Genomic DNA, 23,056 nt, shown 5'->3' on the forward strand with positions numbered 1-23,056 from the left:
CAACAACGTGTAATGTGTGCCCAACAACGTGTAATGTGCGCCCAACAACGTGCAATGTGTGCCCAACAACGTGTAATGTGCGCCCAACAACGTGTAATGTGCGCCCAACGTGTAATGTGCGCTCAACAACGTGTAATGTGCGCCCAACAACGTGTAATGTGCGCCCAACAACGTGTAATGTGTGCCCAACGTCTAATGTGTGCCCAACAACGTGTAATGTGCGCCCAACAACGTGCAATGTGCGCCCAACAACGTGTAATGTGTGCCCAACAACGTGTAATGTGCGCCCAACAACGTGCAATGTGCGCCCAACAACGTGTAATGTGCGCCCAACAACGTGCAATGTGCGCCCAACAACGTGTAATGTGCACCCAACAACGTGTAATGTGCACCCAACAACGTGTAATGTGCACCCAACAACGTGTAATGTGCGCCCAACAACGTGTAATGTGCGCCCAACAACGTGCAATGTGTGCCCAACAACGTGCAATGTGCACCCAACAACGTGTAATGTGCGCCCAACAACGTGCAATGTGCGCCCAACAACGTGTAATGTGCACCCAACAACGTGTAATGTGTGCCCAACGTCTAATGTGTGCCCAACAACGTGTAATGTGCGCCCAACAACGTGCAATGTGCGCCCAACAACGTGTAATGTGTGCCCAACAACGTGTAATGTGCGCCCAACAACGTGTAATGTGCGCCCAACAACGTGTAATGTGCACCCAACAACGTGTAATGTGCGCCCAACAACGTGTAATGTGTGCCCAACCACGTGTAATGTGCACCCAACCACGTGTAATGTGCGCCCAACCACGTCTAATGTGTGCCCAACAACGTGTAATGTGTGCTGCTTTTTACTAATCTTTGTGTTTCTTACCCCTGCTTCGCTTTGCAGGGATCAGAAACCGAGATTGTGTTCCCTCTGTGTTGATTGTCCACACACAGCTCTGGGTGGTGATTGGACACAGCCGATCGGCAGGCCCCGGTCGTTATTCATCGTCTAGGACTTGCTGACAGACTGCTGTGTACAACCAGCCTGCCCATACATGGATCAAATCTCTGCCAATCCCTGCTGGAGCAGAAGAGATTCGATCTTCTATGTCCCGCCCCCCCCCTCATTTCATACAAATACAACTTTCTGATTATTTAGATGAAGAACGGACAGATAACGTTGATAAGCACACAATAGCGGGCACAGGGACAGCGGCGCTCTCTCCCCTCCCCCTCATCAGATAATTCATATCTAGAGAGGAGAGGAACCCGACGCGGCCCGTTCTGTGCCAATGGAGCGCAGCCAAACATTAAAAGGATTGGCATTATAAAATGACCCGAATAACATTTCACTAGAAGGAGATAAACCGGAACATCGATGAAACAGATTTAAAGTGAGAATAAAAAGGTAAAATAATAAAAAATATCTAAAAACAAAAATGCGTCATACTTACCTGCTCTTCTCAAATCTCCCGCTGGTGTTCCTGGCTCCTCCCCTCCTGCTGAACACACTCGCTTCTGAGCCCCGCTAAGACTCCCCCCTCCCCCCCCCTAATACTTACCTGAGCCGCCTCTAGATCCAGTGTTGCAGGAGTGTCTCGGCTGCCCGGGACTCCCCTCCTAATTGGCTGAGACAGCAACACGGCACTATTGGCTCCTGCTGCCATCAATCAAAATCAATTAGCCAAACAGGAGAGAGAGGGGCGGGGCCGGGTTTCGACTTTGTGTTTGAATGGACACAGGGAGCTGTGACTTGGCTCGGGTGCCCCCATAGCGAGCTACTTGATGTGGGGGGCACTCATCAGGGAGGGGCCAGTAATGCCAGCAGAGGGACCCGAGAAGAGGAGGATCGGGACTGCTCTGTGCAAATCCATTACAGAGAGCAGGTTAAAGGGGTTGTAACGCCTTGTGCATCCTATGCATGAAGGTGAAATAACACCCCCCTGAGTCCCCCCTATTACTTACCCGAGCCCAGAATTTCCCTTGGTAGAGACACTCATCCTCTGCCCGGGGGTTCTTGCCTCTTGACTGGATAGATTGATAGCAGCGCAGCCATTGGCTCCCGCTGCTGGCAATCAAATCTAATGAAGTGGGCGCCAGTGGGCAGAGCCGAGTCCTACGTTCGGTTTCTATGGACGCTGAATGATGGGCTCGGGAGCGTGCCCACAAGGTAACCCCCGGAGAGAGCTTCCCAGAGGGGGTTATCGGATGTGGGGAGGAGCCATGAGAGCCGCAGAGGGACCCCAGAAGAGGAGGATCGGGGCCACTCTGTGCAAAAACAAACTGCACCGTGGAGGCAAGTATGACATGTTTATTATTTAAACTCGAAGCTCTACAATCACTTTAAGTATAAAAAAAAAAATATTTGTTAAAAACAAACAAGACTTTGTAGGATTTTCACCTTCACACATAGAAGCGTTTGTTACCCCAACATGTCATATTCCTGGCTGCTCCCCCATGTACGGGTATGGAGAAGTCTCCCGTTTCATTTGTGTAAAATCCCTGGTCATCCTGCCAGTCCCCCTGCTTTCCTATTAAAGTGGAGTTCCACCCATAAATATAACATTACATCAGTAGTTTTAAAAAAATGTCATTAGTCCTTTACGAAAAAAGTTTTTTTTTTTTAGATGCCTTCAAAGTGTTGTTGCTAGGCAGAATAGTTAATCTTCCCACTTCCTGCACCTAGGTGCTTAATGCTTCCTAACCTACACCGCACAGACTCCTGGGAATGTAGTGGGTGTAACTTTCCAGGAGTCTGTGCACTCCCCAGTCTCAAAGAATCATGTGACTTGGACAGCACAGGTGCTGAAACCTGATCTGACACTGATTGTGCAGAGCTGAGCATGTGCGAGATCTGCAAGGCTGAAATCCAGGAAGTCATACAGTCTGGCTTCATGATGCCCACACTTAAGATGGCCCCAGTCAATTTCTATATTATAAAGTGTCTAAATGCTGTAACAACCTAACAAAACGGACCTTAGTTTACAGACTAACTGTAGTAGAATACATTAAGCTTGTGTATTACAGGGGTATTTATATTTAAAAAGTGAAATTGTGGCCGGTACTCCTCTTTAAAAACTGACCACGCTAGGCATGAGAGCACAGGTTTCTGGCTGTGCTAGGAATTCTGCCTGCTCTCCTAAGATCAGATTTGTCCTGACATTAACCCCTCCCCCCCTCCCCCATACAGCCATTGACTGAAACGATCAGTATATGTATACATGTTTTATCTTTTATTTTAAACTGAATTGGTTTTACAAAGTGATCGTTTCATATAAAGCCGGGGAATTTGTATCATCTCATAAATATCATTTAAATCAATTTCAATCTCATTGTGTTTCCTGGGGGGAGGGAGGGGGGGCACAAGCTGAACCCCAAGGAAAATCCAATATGAAGAAAATCAATATTCCTCCTTCCCAGGTCTACAGAAGGAAGAAGATCGGGAGGTCCACAGACAAAACACCCGACACGGCTTTATATGGAAGAGTGATCATTTATTTGATGTATCATAGCAATAATATCACACAGTATAACATCATCAGGGGGGAAAGAGGCCAAAAAGGAGAAAAGGAAAAGGAAAAGAAAAGAAAAGAAAAGAAAAGAAAGAAAAAATGGCCCTTTCACAAGTGCGGATGCGTTTTTAGAGACATCCGCTTGCTCAGCGGGGATCGCTCCGTTGATCGCCACTGATTCGACGGATGATTAGTCCGTCTCCGCACAGAAATGTGCAGAAACGGACCTGTCAGATCTCCGCTTTCCTCTATGGGGGGGGGAGAATCCAGGGCTGTGGAGTCGGTAGATAAATGTTCCGACTCCTCAGTTTTTTGTACTTCCGACTCCTCTGTATGAATATGCGAATGTGTTTTATACATTCCTTGAAGGACAGAAAGGCAACATGTCATTACCACAGGAGTTTTTATAGCCTTAGCTGAATGACAGCAGTCTTTCCAATGCTTTACAGCTTCAGTCTTGAACTATTGGCCCTCCATTCCCTTCACTTATACAAGCGTCTCTAGTCCTGCAAAAAACATATTTACTTAAAGCGGTGGTTCACCCATAAAAACGACTTCCCCCTATTACATTGGCCCCCCACATTACAATACGATTATGCCTATAATTTTTTTTTTTGCTGCTGTACATACCTGGGTACAGCTATTCACCCGTGTCCTCCGGGTTGCGAGTCCCGCGGGAGTGGGCGTTCCTAACATGGCGGTGATTGACGTTTTGACAAAAAAACGAGCTCTCCCCGTCGCGTAAGCCGCGTCACAATTGGCGAAAGGAGACGAACGGCGAGTCGGCGCTATATTGCGCCTGCGCATCGCCGTTCGGCTCCATGCAGAGCAACACCCAATCCTCCTCTTCTGGGGTCCCCCACCAACGCTCCTAGATCCTCCTCCTGGCAAGTCCCCCCATAACAAGCCGTTGCTATGGAGGTGCGATCTCAAACCATGCTACCTGCGTCTATAGACACACAGTGCAGCTCGGCCTCTCCTCTGCCACAGAATTTTATTGACAGAAGCTGGAGCCAACAGCTTCCCACTGCTGCCTCTCTGTCTGCGTCATCCCGCCTCTGGGGATCTGTCAGCTGCCTGGACTGGTGGATATCTCAGCCTCTCAGCGAGCCGCTCCCCGCCCCCCTCCACAGCTCAGCGCTCCAATGAGTGTAGAGGAGCAGAGCAGGAGAGATGCTGATTGACAGGCAGTGGCGCTCCTCTTTGGGAGGTGAGAGAACGGATCCATCAGCAGTGTTTGATCGCTCGGTTCTCAGTGAAGAGACGCTGGGGGACAGCTGCTGCATCCACCTAGGCACCATTTTCCAGGCACTCCGGCAAACGTCTGCCAACCAATCAAACCAGTGGGAGTGGGCGTTCCTAACATGGCGGTGATTGACGTTTTGACAAAAAAACAACCAGTTCTATTTGTGGGGAAAAAAAAGGACGTCAATTTTGTTTGGGAGCCACGTCGCACAACCGCGCAATTGTCAGTTAAAGCGACGCAGTGCCGAATTGCAAAAAGTGGCCTGGTCTTTGGCCAGCCAAATGGTCCGGGGCAGAAGGGGTTATAATTGGTTGCACGCCGGAGCCTACTTAGTGCGATATTTGAAGTCCTCTATAAGTAGAAAAACAAAGAAATCATAAAAACATCCCATAAACACTACAATGAACCTAAAGCCGTCTTATCCTAGGAGACCATTGAATTGGTTTTTACCCGAAGAGCCAATCAATATGTAAATTTCCAGCAGGCGGACTCCGCCCCCCCGTCATCTCGCAAGCTACATTTCTGCGCCTTGTGTAACAGCGAACCAATAAATCTGAATAATTGGCTTCTAAACTTGTCAATTGACTCATTTCAGAGATGAATATTATTTATAGCGCCAATAAAAACCAAGCCGACCGGAACGGCGATCTGGAGAGCCGTCACTCTCCGTCCGATAATTACGAGTCAGTGACTTGAGCGCTCGGTGAAAAGGCCGCAATCAATCCTCACCGACAAACAACTCCGAGCCCATTACCCAAAACGTCATAAAAATATAAAAAAAACTCTCCCTGCAAAGTCTCCACAGAAAGGAAAAAAAAGAAAAAGAATGTGTCAAATTGTCATAAAAAAATAAAGATTTATTTGAAGAAAAAAAAGCTCTGGAACGGGGGAACGGCGTCGATCTCTGGAGCAGAGGGGGGCAACGGCGTCGATCTCTGGAGCGGGGGGGAAACAGCGTCGATCTCTGGAGCGGGGGGGAAACAGCGTCGATCTCTGGAGCGGGGGGAAAACAGCGTCGATCTCTGGAGCGGGGGGGAAACAGCGTCGATCTCTGGAGCGGGGGGGAAACAGCGTCGATCTCTGGAGCGGGGGGGGAAACAGCGTCGATCTCTGGAGCGGGGGGGGAACAGCGTCGATCTCTGGAGCGGGGGGGAAACAGCGTCGATCTCTGGAGCGGGGGGGAAACAGCGTCGATCTCTGGAGCGGGGGGGAAACAGCGTCGATCTCTGGAGCGGGGGGGAAACAGCGTCGATCTCTGGAGCGGGGGGGAAACAGCGTCGATCTCTGGAGCGGGGGGGAAACAGCGTCGATCTCTGGAGCGGGGGGGAAACAGCGTCGATCTCTGGAGCGGGGGGGAAAACAGCGTCGATCTCTGGAGCGGGGGGGGAAAACAGCGTCGATCTCTGGAGCGGGGGGGAAAACAGCGTCGATCTCTGGAGCGGGGGGGAAAACAGCGTCGATCTCTGGAGCGGGGGGGGAAACAGCGTCGATCTCTGGAGCGGGGGGGGAAAACAGCGTCGATCTCTGGAGCGGGGGGGGAAAACAGCGTCGATCTCTGGAGCGGGGGGGAAAACAGCGTCGATCTCTGGAGCGGGGGGGAAAACAGCGTCGATCTCTGGAGCGGGGGGGAAAACAGCGTCGATCTCTGGAGCGGGGGGGAAAACAGCGTCGATCTCTGGAGCGGGGGGGAAAACAGCGTCGATCTCTGGAGCGGGGGGGGAAAACAGCGTCGATCTCTGGAGCGGGGGGGGAAAACAGCGTCGATCTCTGGAGCGGGGGGGAAAACAGCGTCGATCTCTGGAGCGGGGGGGAAAACAGCGTCGATCTCTGGAGCGGGGGGGGAAAACAGCGTCGATCTCTAGAGCGGGGGGGAAAAAACTTCGATCTCTGGAGCGGGGGGAAAAACGTCGATCTCTGGAGCGGGGGGGAAAACGTCGATCTCTGGAGCGGGGGGGAAAACGTCGATCTCTGGAGCGGGGGGGGAAAACGTCGATCTCTGGAGCGGGGGGGAAAACGTCGATCTCTGGAGCGGGGGGGGAAACAGCGTCGATCTCTGGAGCGGGGGGGGAAACAGCGTCGATCTCTGGAGCGGGGGGGAAACAGCGTCGATCTCTGGAGTGGGGGGGAAACAGCGTCGATCTCTGGAGCGGGGGGGAAACAGCGTCGATCTCTGGAGCGGGGGGGAAAACGTCGATCTCTGGAGCGGGGGGGAAAACGTCGATCTCTGGAGCGGGGGGGAAAACGTCGATCTCTGGAGCGGGGGGGAAAACGTCGATCTCTGGAGCGGGGGGGAAAACGTCGATCTCTGGAGCGGGGGGGGGGACGGAACGGCGTCGATCTCTGGAGCGGGGGGGGCGGAACGTCGATCTCTGGAGGATGAGCTCACGCCGCAAGCATCTAAATGCTAAAAATAAGTGGTAAAGAGCCGCGGAGCGAAACTGCAACACAAGCCGGAGAATCGCTCATCAAATACGAGGAGATCACTCAATATAAATAGGGAAAGGCTGGAGGAGCTGCCAAAAAACCGAGCCAAGAGGGGCGGGGAGCCAAAAATAATAACCTGTTCATTGCTGAATGTCCTGGGAGGAGGATCGGGGGGGGGGGGGGGGTAACCTAGAAATCCCTCCAGGCCCACACCCAGCGCCAAATACCTGTCGCTGAAACTCAAGCGGTTACTGTTGCAGAATAGTTTCCTTTTTGTCTTTTGTTTGCAGCCGTTGTGCGCAGAGGAGATCTGTTTATTTTATTACATCCGGCGGGATTCGGGTTTCACGGGGAGAGAAAATCGCAGGCGAAGCTCCACCTGAGACGACGGCGCCGAGCGCAAACCCCGGGAATCCATTATTACAGACGAGGAAAATCTCAATTCACCGCCTTGTCACCGAGAGGACCAATCAAAGGGTTCTCTGCAACTTAACCCCTTACCCACCCGGCCACTTCTGACACTTCGCGCCTACATGTAAAAATCATCATTTCTTTTTTTTTTTGCTAGAAAATTACACAGAACCCCCAAACACTATACATGTTTTTTCGCGGAGACCCTGGAGAACACAATGGCGGTCATTGCAACTTTTTATCCCGCACGGTATTTGCGCAGAAATTTTTCAAACGGGTTTAAAAAAAACAGTAAAGTTAGTAAAAAATTTTTGCAAACCATGAAAGATGAAGTTACGCCGAGTAAATAGATACCCAACATGTCACGCTCGTGGAATGGCGCCAAATACCCATAGGTGGATTTTTTTTTTATCTATATAGAGGAATCAGGACCTCCTTCCTCCTGATGAAGACCCCTCTAGTGATGATATAAAGATCTATATAGAGGAATCAGGACCTCCTGATGAAGACCCCTCTAGTGATATAACGATCTATGTAGAGGAATCAGGACCTCCTTCCTCCTGATGAAGACCCCTCTAGTGATATAAAGATCTATATAGAGGAATCAGGACCTCCTTCCTCCTGATGAAGACCCCTCTAGTGATATAAAGATCTATATAGAGGAATCAGGACCTCCTTCCCCCTGATGAAGACCCCTCTAGTGATATAAAGATCTATATAGAGGAATCAGGACCTCCTTCCTCCTGATGAAGACCCCTCTAGTGATATGAAGATCTATATAGAGGAATCAGGACCTCCTTCCCCCTGATGAAGACCCCTCTAGTGATATAAAGATCTATATAGAAGAATCAGGACCTCCTTCCTCCTGATGAAGACCCCTCTAGTGATATAAAGATCTATATAGAAGAATCAGGACCTCCTTCCTCCTGATGAAGACCCCTCTAGTGATATAAAGATCTATATAGAAGAATCAGGACCTCCTTCCTCCTGATGATGACCCCTCTAGTGATATAAAGATCTATATAGAGGAATCAGGACCTCCTTCCCCCTGATGAAGACCCCTCTAGTGATATAAAGATCTATATAGAGGAATCAGGACCTCCTTCCTCCTGATGAAGACCCCTCTAGTGATATAAAGATCTATATAGAGGAATCAGGACCTCCTTCCTCCTGATGAAGACCCCTCTAGTGATATAAAGATCTATATAGAGGAATCAGGACCTCCTTCCTCCTGATGAAGACCCCTCTAGTGATATGAAGATCTATATAGAGGAATCAGGACCTCCTTCCCCCTGATGAAGACCCCTCTAGTGATATAAAGATCTATATAGAGGAATCAGGACCTCCTTCCTTCTGATGAAGACCCCTCTAGTGATATAAAGATCTATATAGAGGAATCAGGACCTCATTCTTCCTGATGAAGACCCCTCTAGTGATATGAAGATCTATATAGAGGAATCAGGACCTCCTTCCCCCTGATGAAGACCCCTCTAGTGATATAAAGATCTATATAGAGGAATCAGGACCTCCTTCCCTCTGATGAAGACCCCTCTAGTGATATAAAGATCTATATAGAGGAATCAGGACCTCCTTCCCCTGGATGAAGACCCCTCTAGTGATATAAAGATCTATATAGAGGAATCAGGACCTCCTTCCCCCCTGATGAAGACCCCTCTAGTGATATAAAGATCTATATAGAGGAATCAGGACCTCCTTCCTCCTGATGAAGACCCCTCTAGTGATATAAAGATCTATATAGAGGAATCAGGACCTCCTTCCTCCTGCTGGTGATCCCTCTAGTGATATAAAGATCTATATAGAGGAATCAGGACCTCCTTCCCCCTGATGAAGACCCCTCTAGTGATATGAAGATCTATATAGAGGAATCAGGACCTCCTTCCTCCTGATGAAGACCCCTCTAGTGATATGAAGATCTATATAGAGGAATCAGGACCTCCTTCCCCCTGATGAAGACCCCTCTAGTGATATAAAGATCTATATAGAGGAATCAGGACCTCCTTCCTTCTGATGAAGACCCCTCAAGTGATATAAAGATCTATATAGAGGAATCAGGACCTCATTCTTCCTGATGAAGACCCCTCTAGTGATATGAAGATCTATATAGAGGAATCAGGACCTCCTTCCCCCTGATGAAGACCCCTCTAGTGATATAAAGATCTATATAGAGGAATCTGGACCTCCTTCCCCCTGATGAAGACCCCTCTAGTGATATAAAGATCTATATAGAGGAATCTGGACCTCCTTCCCCCTGATGAAGACCCCTCTAGTGATATAAAGATCTATATAGAGGAATCAGGACCTCCTTCCCTCTGATGAAGACCCCTCTAGTGATATAAAGATCTATATAGAGGAATCAGGACCTCCTTCCTCCTGCTGGTGACCCCTCTAGTGATATAAAGATCTATATAGCGGGATCAGGACCTCCTTCCCCCCTGATGAAGACCCCTCTAGTGATATAAAGATCTATATAGAGGAATCAGGACCTCCTTCCTCCTGATGAAGACCCCTCTAGTGATATAAAGATCTATATAGAGGAATCAGGACCTCCTTCCCTCTGATGAAGACCTCTCTAGTGATATAAAGATCTATATAGAGGGATCAGGACCTCCTTTCTCCTGATGAAGACCCCTCTAGTGATATAAAGATCTATATAGAAGGATCAGGACCTCCTTCCTCCTGCTGGTGATCCCTCTAGTGATATAAAGATCTATATAGAGGAATCAGGACCTCCTTCCCCCTGATGAAGACCCCTCTAGTGATATAAAGATCTATATAGAGGAATCAGGACCTCCTTCCTCCTGATGAAGACCCCTCTAGTGATATGAAGATCTATATAGAGGAATCAGGACCTCCTTCCCCCTGATGAAGACCCCTCTAGTGATATAAAGATCTATATAGAGGAATCTGGACCTCCTTCCCCCTGATGAAGACCCCTCTAGTGATATAAAGATCTATATAGAGGAATCTGGACCTCCTTCCCCCTGATGAAGACCCCTCTAGTGATATAAAGATCTATATAGAGGAATCAGGACCTCCTTCCCCCTGATGAAGACCCCTCTAGTGATATAAAGATCTATTTTCCCCATGCACGCAGAATAGATGAAAACTTCCTCTATACAATGATTAGAACCACAGCCGAGGTCACATGTTTTCTTTATAATTCAGATGGGCAAATTATATAGAATAACAGACGCCTCACGTGTCAATATGTGCTGGTCGCGGCTCGGGGACAACAAAGCGCCTTCAGTCAGGGCGTGTCTCAGGTGTGAAGTGATGGCGGCAGGGAGTGCGGACATTTCAGCTTCATCCTAAATGAAAAGCTCCCCGTTGTGTTTACCTACACGCTGATCCGACATACGCGTTTCGTCACAAATGACGTCGTCCTGGGGCCCCAATCCAATAAACGCACCAAAGATTTTATGCTATGTTGAGCCTCTATTTTTTTATTTATTTTTTAATACCCAGAGGCTCCAAAAAGCATAAAATCTTTGGTGGGTTTTTTTTGGATTGGGGCCCCAGGACGACGTCATTTGTGACAAAACGCGTAGGGAGGAGCGACGTGTTGACGTCACCATCTTCCTCGTGTCCCAACAGAAAGGTTCGTTTGGTTGTGTGCCGGCCGACACACCAAACTTAAAGGTCTTTTACCTACTGTTGTAAGTGCTTTTATCCAATAAACCCACCAAAAGACTTTATGCCTCTCGTTTCTTTTTGGTACCCAATCTCCATTCAACTCGCTGAGTAATATCGGAGGTGTGGAGGAACCCCGAGACGCATAGAAAGGCCCCGGCTGGGTTTAGAGCCACAGCAGTACACCGACCACCTGCAATAAGGGGTCTAAAGGAGCTGGTAGGCGGTTTCTACAGCTGGGGGTGGAGTCACTGCAGTGATGGGCGATACTTCTATTAACCAATTAAGGACCGCCTCCTGCATATGTACGTCAGCAGAATGGCACGGCAGGGCAGTTGCACATACAGGTTCGTCCTGTACATGTACCCAGCCATGGATCGCGGGCGCGCTCCCGTGACCCAGGTCCGAAGCTCCGTGACCCGATCGCCGCTGGGGTCCCGCGATCGGTCCCCGTAGCTGAAGAACAGGGAGAGCCGCATGTAAACACGGCTTCCCCGTTCTTCACTGTGGCGGCGGCATCGATCGTGTGATCCCTTTTATAGGGAGACTCAATCGATGACGTCAGACCTACAGCCACACCCCCCTACAGTTGTAAACACACTTCAGGGAACTCATAACCCCTTCAGCGCCCCCTTGTGGTTAACTCCCAAACTGCAACTGTCATTTTCACAATAAACAATGCAATTTAAATGCATTTTTTGCTGTGAAAATGACAATGGTCCCAAAAATGTGTCAAAATTGTCCGAAGTGTCCGCCATAATGTCGCAGTCACGAAAAAAATCGCTGATCGCCGCCATTAGTAGTAAAAAAAAAAAAAAAAATTATAAAAATGCAATAAAACTATCCCCTATTTTGTAAACACTATAAACTTTGCGCAAACCATTCGATAAACGCTTATTGCGAATTTTTTTTTACCAAAAATAGGTAGAAGAATACGTATCGGCCTAAACTGAGGGAAAAAAAAATTATATATATTTTTTGGGGGATATTATAGCAAAAAGTAAAAAATATTGCATTTTTTTTCAAAATTGTCGCTCTATTTTTGTTTATAGCGCAAAAAATAAAAACCGCAGAGGTGATCAAATACCACCAAAAGAAAGCTCTATTTGTGGGGGAAAAAAGGACGCCAATTTTGTTTGGGAGCCACGTCGCACGACCGCGCAATTGTCAGTCAAAGCGACGCAGTGCCGAATCGCAAAAAGGGGCCCGGTCCTTCACCTGCATTTTGGTCCGGGGCTTAAGTGGTTAAAGGGGTTGCAAAGGTTCGTGTTTTTTTCACCTTAATGTATCCTATGCATTTAAAACGTGCAAAAAACACCTTGCTGTGTTCGACCCCCCCAGCCCCCGTTTTAGTTATCTGAGCCCCGAACTTCCGTGGGTGCGATCCCGCGTCGCTCTTCCCACGGCTTTGCGGCTCTTGATTGAAGAGAGAGATAGCAGCGCAGCCATTGGCTCCTACTGCTGTCAATCTAACGATGCGGCCGCCGGGGGGGGCTATGTACGCCAAGTGTATGACACGGGAGCGCGCCCGCAAAGTAACCACCTCGGGAGAGAGCTTCTCAGAGGGGATTATCTATTGCGTGGAGGAGCCGCAAGAGCCACTGTGGGACCCCAGAAGAGGAGGATCGGGGGGCACTCTGTGCAAAACCAACTGCACAGTGGAGGGACGTAGGTCACGTTTGTAATTTTTTTTTTTAAACATGAACCTATAGTATCACTTTAACCATCGCGCCTATTTTGGCACTTCTCTCCTTCATGTAAAAAATAAATAAATCACAATTTCTTTGCTAGAAAATGTATTTAGAATCCCCAAACATATATGTATTTTTTTTAACTGACACCCCAAGGAAAAAAATGGCGGTCACTTTTTTTCTCGCACGGTATTTGCCCAATAATTTTTCAAACGCCTTTTTTTGGGGAAAAAAAAAATTGTTTCATGAATTAAAAAAAGGAGGCGCACGTTGCAGCGGGTGCCGGCCACTGGATGTCCAGCGGCACCCGCTGATCAGCGAGGAGACACACAGAACAGAGCGCTGCCTATGTAAACCAATGCAGAGCTCCGTCCTGTCAGCGGGGGATGTGATAGATTTTTTTTCTCCTGCAGATAAGCAATAATTACAAGTCTTGTCCCTCCCCCAAACTGTGATTGGACAGAGAAACAAGAAGTAGCGAAGAAGAAAAAATTACTTGTTTGTAAAATGTTATAACAAAAATGAAGAAAAAAAGTATTTTTTTCCAAAAATGTTGGTACCGTATTTATCGGCGTATAACGCGCACTTTTTTCCCCTTAAAATCAGGGGGAAATCGTGGGTGCGCGTTATACGCCGATCCCCGCTGTCTCTGAGCGCCGCCGACAATGACCGAGCCGGGCCGAGTGTACTGCGCACTCGGCTAGGCAACGCTCGTCTCCGCCCGCAGGACCGCGAGAGAAGCCGACCAAGCCGAGTGTACTGCGCACTCGGCTCCGCCCGCAGGACACAGGAAATCTGGCAAGACAGCAGATGGACACCCACAAGGCTGGATGGGCCGCAGACGGACGCCGGACAAGGCCGCCGATGGACACCGTGCAAGACAGCAGACGGACACTGAAAATTTTTTATTTTTTTTTTCTTAAACTTCTCTTCTAAGTTTGGGGTGCGCGTTATACGCCGGTGCGCATTATACGCAGATAAATACGGTATTTGTTTGTTTAGCAAAAAATAATCCCCCCCCCCCATTGATCAAATCCCACCAAAAGAAAGCTAACATGACTGAGTAATTGTCATTCAAAGTGTGAGAGCGCTGACAGCTGGCCTGGGCAGGAGTGCCCGGTAGGTAAGTGGTTAACGTCCACATGCCGCACATATGCATCGCAGGGCTGCCAATGTTTATGTGCCGAGCGCCCTCGACGAGAACAAAGACAGACTGGACAACTCTTGAACCGGACTAAAGATCAGTAGCCGGCAGGACCGGCCTATGATCATGTGACCACTGTGATAGTGATCACATGATTGCTGATCCTTCCCACCCCCGGGGTGTTCAGAACGGTTCTTGGTGGGACGGGGTGGTTAAAGCGTTTCTCCTAATGCAGGTGTCCCGTCAGATATGGCGACTTGTCAGAATTGGTAACGGAAGTGATGTTCTGTCTCCGCCATCTTGCTACACCCCGCACACCTCCACTGTAACGATACACCAAGAAGGGGCAAGCGGCCATCTTGTTACACCCACCAGAGTTTTGCATTTCATTTTTTTTTTTTTTTTTAACAGTAATCAGAGCTTATAATGTGAAATATTTCGAAATCCGACGGAATGTTTAGATCAGGGAGCTCCAAACTACGGCCCTCCAGCTGTTGCGGAACTACATGTCCCATGAGGCATTGCAAAAGTCAGACATTCACAGACATGACTAGGCATGATAGGAATTGTAGTTCCTGAACAATTGGAGGGCCATAGTTTGGAGATCCATGGTTTAGATGTTGAATTTTAAAAGCTGCTGATCTGACAGGTTTGCTAATGTGACAGAACACCGCTACTTTTATAACTCAACATGTAAAACAGTCCGAGGGATTTCCAAATACTTGTATATCACCTTATAAGCTCCGTTTCCTGTTAAAAATAACTGAAATGCAAAACTCCGGTGGGTGCAACAAGATGTCTGCCGACCCCCTTCTGGGTGTATCGTTACAGTGGAGACTCCCTCCAGAGGTGGCCAGCTCAGTAAAGTGCTTTAAGAAATGTCTGGATTCTTTCCTAAATATAGAATATAACTGGGTACTGACATTTATAGGTAGGGATGCACCGATATATCGGTGCCGATACAGAACGGCCGAAAACAGCTTAAAAATTGCCGATAATGGGCATCGGGTGCCCGTAAAAAAGATGTCCGCTGGGCTGTCACGGCTCCGTCCGAGTGCACTGCATGAGCCAAAGAGTGTCACTGTCAAAGTGTCCCTGAGTCCTCCTGATGCGATCAGCTATTCAAAAATGGCGCCGGGTGGCGCCATTACGTAACTGCGCATTCGCCGCCCGGCCGAGCGGATACAAGCTTTCCCGAGCCCAGCGAATGCGCAGTTACGTAATGGCGCCATTTTTGAATAGCCGATCGAGTCAGGAGGACTCAGGAGGGACACTTTGGCAGTGACTCGTTGGCTCGTGCAGTGCACTCGCCATAGGCAGAGGACGGAGCCGTAACAGCCCAGTCCTGTACAGCCCAGCACAGCCATGTCCAGCACAGCACAGCCATGTCCAGCACAGCACAGCCATGACCAGCACAGCACAGCCATGTCCAGCACAGCACAGCCATGTCCAGCACAGCACAGCCATGTCCAGCACAGCACAGCCATGTCCAGCACAGCACAGCCATGTCCAGCACAGCACAGCCATGTCCAGCACAGCACAGCCATGTCCAGCACAGCACAGCCATGACCAGCACAGCACAGCCATGTCCAGCACAGCACAGCCATGTCCAGCACAGCACAGCCATGTCCAGCACAGCACAGCCATGTCCAGCACAGCACAGCCATGTCCAGCACAGCACAGCCATGTCCAGCACAGCACAGCCATGTCCAGCACAGCACAGCCATGTCCAGCACAGCACAGCCATGTCCAGCACAGCACAGCCATGACCAGCACAGCACAGCCATGTCCAGCTTTAAGGTAATAAAGAAGCTGGTGGTGGCAGTAGGTGATGGTGGCAGGAGGTGGTGGTGGCAGGAGGTGGCAGGAGGTGATGGTGGGGGTGGTGTTTTAACATACAAGTATTTAAAAAAATAAAAAAAAAGAAGAAAAGTAATTTTCGGTTTCGGCCTGACTTTTTTTATTTCGGTTTCGGTTCTGAAATTTCCATTTCGGTGCACCTCTATTTATAGGTAAAGTTGATCCGGGGAAAATCAGATTGCCTCTCGGGGGATCAGAAAGGACATTTTTTCCCCAGCTGTAGCAAATTGGATCTCATGCTTTGCCGTTTTTTTTTGCCTTCCTCTGGATCAATGGTTACCAATTCTGAGGGGTCGCCTAATCTAACAGAACACAGGCAACATTATGATATTTAATTTTCCTTTCCCCTGCTCCTAGCTATAGATTGCTCCAGGATAGGACTCCCGGCTCTGTCACATGACACGGTGTACCTCAGAATGTTGGGGTGCGACAGTCGGTTCATCAGTTGCACCTCCTTCAGCATGTTGGCTCGGTTGCTGCTCAGCATGTTCATCTTTAGCGCCATCACCTGGTCAGACGTCCGGTGCCGCACCTTGAGAAGACAAATCAATGTATAAGTCAGTGCGACTCCCCACACAACACACAGACAGCAGAGCCCCCGGGTGCTCCATCCACTGTCGCTGGCCAAGTAAGGCAATAACGATCTCCACTCCGATTGTTGCTCTTTAAAAAAAAAATCGAGACACAGTGAACAAACACAGATGTAAACGGTTGACACGTTTCAGCCTATAAGGCCTTAGTCATAAGAGTTATGATTAAGGCCTTATGGGCTGAAACGTGTCAACCGTTTTCATCGGAGTTTGTTCACGGTGTCGCGTCATTAAAAACAAATAATTTTTTAAATGTCAACAACCGGAGTGCGGACATCTCGGAGCCACAGGACAGGTAAGTGTCCATATAGTAAAAGTCAGTAGCTACAGGATTTGTACCTGCTGACATCCCCCCCCCCCCCCCCCAAGGCAGAACTCCGCTTTAAGTGGTTAATATACACTTATGCCGCGTACACACAATCAGAATTTCCGACAACAAAATGTTAGAGAGCTGGTTCTCAATTTTTCCGACAACAAAAATTCCGAATCGTCTGTAGCCAATGCCGACGCACATAAATCCTACGCATGCTCGGAATCAATGAACGTTATTTTTCTCGGCTCGAACGCGTTGTACGTCACCGCGTTCTTGACATTCAAAATTTCCGTCAACATTTGTGTGACTGTGTGTAAGCAACACAAGCTCCAGCAAAAATTATGTCGGAAAAAAAATAATATTGACGGTTTTGATGTCGGAATGTCCGATCGTCTGTACGGGATTTGTTGCCAAAGACATGTAGCAGAATCCATTTTGATCAAAAATTATGAAGACATTGGGGTAGATTCAGGTAGCTTTTACGGCGGCGTATCTCCAGATGCGCCGCCATAATTTCAAATTGCGACGGCGTATCGTTACGCCGATTCTCCAAGGCAGATACGCTAAAAAAATAGGCTTCCTCTGCCGACGTAACTTGAATGCGGCTGCGTAGAATTGTGTGCAATATTACGTTGGCCGCTAGGGGCGCTTCCGTTGTTTTAGGCGTAGAATATGCAAATTACCTAGATACGCCGATTCACAAACGTACGTACGCCCGGCGCAATTTATTTACGTTGTTTACATTCGGCTTTTTCGGCGTAACGTTGCTCCTGCTATTAGGAGGCGCAGCCAATGTTAAGTATGGACGTCGTTCCCGCTTCGAAATTTGAATTTTTTACGTCGTTTGCGTAAGTCGTTCGCGAATAGGGCTGGACGTAATTTACGTTCACGTCGAAACCAATACGTCATTGCAGCCTCCTCGGGAGCAATGCACACTGGGATATGTACACGGACGGCACATGCGCCGTTCGGAAAACACGTCAATCACGTCAGGTCTTCACACATTAGCATAAAACACGCCCCCCCCTTCCACATTTGAATTACGCGGGCTTACGCCGGCCCCATTTACGCTACGCCGCCGCAACTTACGGAGCAAGTGCTTTGTGAATACTGCACTTGCGCCTGTAAGTTACGGCGGCGTAGCGTAAATACGATACGCTGCGCCGCCGTAAGAAGAAGCGCAGGTACATGAATCTACCCCATTAGATTTAAAAAAAATAATAATTTTTGGATACGTTTTATAAACAGAAATAAATAAATAAAATAAAAAGGAAGAAGGATATTTTTATTCAAAACTTTTGTTTTTGTTTTTTCATTTATACAACAAAAAAAATATATAAAAAAAGCACCAAAAGAAATCTCCATTTATGTGGAAAAAAAAGTTAAATAAAATATAATTTGTGTAGAGCGCTGCACGCAAATGAACGCAATGCCGTATCGCAAAAAATTGCCTGGTCATGAAGGGGGGTAAATCTTCCGGAGCTGAAAAAATAACTAAATGCTAAAAAAAAAAAAACAAAAAAAAAACTGTGTTGGATGGAGGGGAGAGGGATGGGACCCCCCTGTCAGTGTTTATTGCTGCCTGTGCCCCCACTAGGGAGATTCCCCTCCCCCTCTCTATTTATCCTGGTTACCATTATCATTGAATGTAAAAGAAAATCTCAGATTTTGGGTTGTCCCCAGAAAAGTAAAAGAGGGGAAATCTTCCAATAGGGACACCAGTTCTGGTGAGCTGGGGGGGTCCACAAAGAGTCCCATTATTTTGCAGGGATCTCTTCACTTCCTGTTTGGCTGTGGGACAGGAAGTGAAGGGAAATCTCCTGAAAGAGACACAGATGGTAAAGTTTCTCCCGTAGATTATTTCAGTATTTGTGTCGCACTTCAGACTCGAGTTCTACTTTTACTGGTTGTGTCTTTTCTGCTTCCGGAGTTCCACTTTACATTACAGAAGACGCGGAGGGGGGCAGGCGCTCCCCCATCTCTGGGCATTGGGGGGAGGGGGATGCCCCCCCCCCATCGCACACAGGAGGTTACACAAGACAGAAATGTTTTCCTGCGGTGACGTAACCCTCCCGTCTCTTTATGTCTTTTTATGGTTTACAGATGGACGAAAAAGTCGCAGATCAGACCGACTGTGGAGAGCGCTGCCGCCATCGCAGGAGGAGACTCATTCCTTCGCTGCGGGCAGAGACTGAGGAAATGTCAAACTTTATTCACCTCCTACTAACAGATCACAGCCCCCCCCCCCCCATCATCACACCGATATCCACAGAGAGTGTTCACATTCTTATCCCATCAGAAATCTGAACCGTCTCTGTACCTACAATCCGGGGGTCCGGGGTGACCCCCAATGTGCTGCAGTGCTGGAGCCCGGAGCTCACCGGGCTCTCTCTGCACCCAGGGCAAAGCTTTCCCTGGTTATCTGGTTTACTGTGTGCGAGTATGACTGCTGGGGGAGGGGACATTAGAGTGTAAGCTCCTCTGTACAGAGACTGATGTGATGTGGGGGGGAGGGGACATTAGAGTGTAAGCTCCTCTGTACAGAGACTGATGTGATGTGGGGGGGGAGGGGACATTAGAGTGTAAGCTCCTCTGTACAGAGACTGATGTGATGTGGGGGGAGGGGACATTAGAGTGTAAGCTCCTCTGTACAGAGACTGATGTGATGTGGGGGGGGGGGGGACATTAGAGTGTAAGCTCCTCTGTACAGAGACTGATGTGATGTGTGGGGGGAGGGGACATTAGAGTGTAAGCTCCTCTGTACAGAGACTGATGTGATGTGGGGGGGGAGGGGACATTAGAGTGTAAGCTCCTCTGTACAGAGACTGATGTGACTGCAATGGGGGACATTAGAGTGTAAGCTCCTCTGTACAGAGACTGATGTGACTGCGGGGGGACATTAGAGTGTAAGCTCCTCTGTACAGAGACTGATGTGACTGCGGGGGGACATTAGAGTGTAAGCTCCTCTGTATAGAGACTGATGTGATGTGGGGGGGGAGGGGACATTAGAGTGTAAGCTCCTCTGTACAGAGACTGATGTGACTGCGGGGGGACATTAGAGTGTAAGCTCCTCTGTACAGAGACTGATGTGACTGCGGGGGGACATTAGAGTGTAAGCTCCTCTGTACAGAGACTGATGTGATGTGGGGGAGGGGACATTAGGGTGTAAGCTCCTCTGTACAGAGACTGATGTGATGTGTGGGGGGGAGGGGACATCAGAGTGTAAGCTCCTCTGTACAGAGACTGATGTGACTGTGGGGGGGAGGGGATATTAGAGTGTAAGCTCCTCTGTACAGAGACTGATGTGGGGGGGGGGGGAGGGGACATTAGAGTGTAAGCTCCTCTGTACAGAGACTGATGTGATGTGGGGGGAGGGGACATTAGAGTGTAAGCTCCTCTGTACAGAGACTGATGTGATGTGGGGGGGAGGGGGACATTAGAGTGTAAGCTCCTCTGTACAGAGACTGATGTGATGTGGGGAGGGACATTAGAGTGTAAGCTCCTCTGTACAGAGACTGATGTGATGTGGGGGGGAGGGGACATTAGAGTGTAAGCTCCTCTGTACAGAGACTGATGTGATGTGGGGGGGAGGGGACATTAGAGTGTAAGCTCCTCTGTACAGAGACTGATGTGACTGTGGGGGGGGGGGGGACATTAGAGTGTAAGCTCCTCTGTACAGAGACTGATGTGACTGCGGGGGGGAGGGGACATTAGAGTGTAAGCTCCTCTGTACAGAGACTGATGTGATGTGGGGGGGAGGGGACATTAGAGTGTAAGCTCCTCTGTACAGAGACTGATGTGATGTGATGTGGGGGGGAGGGGACATTAGAGTGTAAGCTCCTCTGTACAGAGACTGATGTGATGTGTGGGGGGGAGGGGACATTAGAGTGTAAGCTCCTCTGTACAGAGACTGATGTGACTGCGGGGGGGAGGGGACATTAGAGTGTAAGCTCCTCTGTACAGAGACTGATGTGATGTGGGGGAGGGGACATTAGAGTGTAAGCTCCTCTGTACAGAGACTGATGTGATGTGTGGGGGGAGGGGACATTAGAGTGTAAGCTCCTCTGTACAGAGACTGATGTGATGTGGGGGAGGGGACATTAGAGTGTAAGCTCCTCTGTACAGAGACTGATGTGATGTGGGGGAGGGGACATTAGAGTGTAAGCTCCTCTGTACAGAGACTGATGTGATGTGGGGGGGAGGGGACATTAGAGTGTAAGCTCCTCTGTACAGAGACTGATGTGTGGGGGGAGGGGACATTAGAGTGTAAGCTCCTCTGTACAGAGACTGATGTGACTGCGGGGGGGAGGGGACATTAGAGTGTAAGCTCCTCTGTACAGAGACTGATGTGATGTGGGGGAGGGGACATTAGAGTGTAAGCTCCTCTGTACAGAGACTGATGTGACTGTGGGGGGGGGGGACATTAGAGTGTAAGCTCCTCTGTACAGAGACTGATGTGACTGTGGGGGGGGGGGGACATTAGAGTGTAAGCTCCTCTGTACAGAGACTGGTGGGGATGGGGGGGGTGTAAACTCAGAATATATGGGATTCCCCCACCCTGAGATACAACAGAGACCGGCTGTAAACAGAACTCCGGAGAACGGGAAGATTATTGGAGAAGAAAGAGCCAGGCGGGTGGAAAATCCAGCGAGGAGCGAGCCGTAATCCGATTATCACTCCTGGGAGGGGAAAAGTCCAATCAGACGATGCAGGAAATCGGATTTACTCCGATGCAAAACGCGCAGCTCAGCCAACCTTTCCCCGGATCACCAGCAGGGGTCATTTCATCACAACTCTTCTTATATGCCCCCCTCCCCCCCCGTGTACACTCACTACACAACATTGTAGATACAAAGTGTCATTTCTTCAGTGTTGTCACATGAAAAGATAGAGGGGTGTACTTACTTTTGTCAGATACTGTAATATACACACACACATTGTATATAGAGTATATATCCGGCAGTGCATAGACGGTGCACAGACTTGCCCGGACCCATAATTACAGGCCGCTCATCAATGACATGCCGGCCACAGAAGAGGATCGCGGCTGCGTCTGGGACGGGACGGAGCGAGATCAAAGTCACGGCGAGGAAAAAAAAATAATATAATAAAAGAAAATATCCGTCTGATTCTGCCACAAATTATTAGTCAGGAAATTGCTGACTTTGGAACTTGTCCCAAAAAATCCAAGTGCGGAGCGTCAGCCGGCGGCGGTGGGGGGGGGGGGGGGGGAAGGAGAACAAGCTGCAGCTGCCACCTGGTCCCTGAACACTTCTCTAATGGGCTGCCCTGGCGGCTGCTTCTGATTTTACGAGAGTCGGGTGGTCGCCGCTCCGCTGGATGAAATCACTGCGTAACCCTTAAAGGCACAGCTCACCTTTACCACAAATCTGCCTGTGCAGAGGGGGGGGGGGTCGCCTGCCGCAAAATCTGCGCAGAGGAGGGGGGCGCCTGCCGCACAATCTGCGCAGGGGAGGTGGGCTCCTGCCGCACAATCTGCGCAGGGGAGGGGGAGCGCCTGCCGCACAATCTGCGCAGGGGAGGGGGGGCGCCTGCCGCACAATCTGCGCAGAGGAGGGGGGGCGCCTGCCGCACAATCTGCGCAGAGGAGGGGGGGCGCCTGCCGCACAATCTGCGCAGAGGAGGGGGGGCGCCTGCCGCACAATCTGCGCAGGGGAGGTGGGCTCCTGCCGCACAATCTGCGCAGGGGAGGGGGAGCGCCTGCCGCACAATCTGCGCAGAGGAGGGGGAGCGCCTGCCGCACAATCTGCGCAGAGGAGGGGGAGCGCCTGCCGCACAATCTGCGCAGGGGAGGGGGAGCGCCTGCCGCACAATCTGCGCAGAGGAGGGGGGGCGCCTGCCGCACAATCTGCGCAGAGGAGGGGGGGCGCCTGCCGCACAATCTGCGCAGAGGAGGGGGGGCGCCTGCCGCACAATCTGCGCAGAGGAGGGGGGGCGCCTGCCGCACAATCTGCAGGGAGGGGGGGCGCCTGCCGCACAATCTGCGCAGAGGAGGGGGGGCGCCTGCCGCACAATCTGCGCAGAGGAGGGGGGGCGCCTGCCGCACAATCTGCGCAGGGGGGCTCCTGCCGCACAATCTGCGCAGGGGGGCTCCTGCCGCACAATCTGCGCAGGGGGAGGGGGGCTCCTGCAGCACAATCTGCGCAGGGGGAGGGGGGCTCCTGCCGCACAATCTGCGCAGGGGGAGGGGGGCTCCTGC

At 49.8% G+C, this 23,056-nt stretch overlaps 1 protein-coding gene across 1 annotated transcript in view; it reads right to left on the minus strand.

The window, feature by feature from the left end:
• The window catches only part of TESK2 (testis associated actin remodelling kinase 2), a 101,421-nt gene that overhangs the window by 63,018 nt on the left and 15,347 nt on the right, over nt 1-23,056 (minus strand). The window contains exon 2 of the mRNA XM_040334371.1: nt 16,344-16,465. Coding sequence (XP_040190305.1) covers nt 16,344-16,465 — 122 coding nt within the window. The remainder of the gene's footprint in view (nt 1-16,343; nt 16,466-23,056) is intronic.

This window comes from Rana temporaria (assembly GCF_905171775.1).
Source record: "Rana temporaria chromosome 7 unlocalized genomic scaffold, aRanTem1.1 chr7c, whole genome shotgun sequence".
Taxonomy (NCBI): Eukaryota; Metazoa; Chordata; class Amphibia; order Anura; family Ranidae; genus Rana; species Rana temporaria.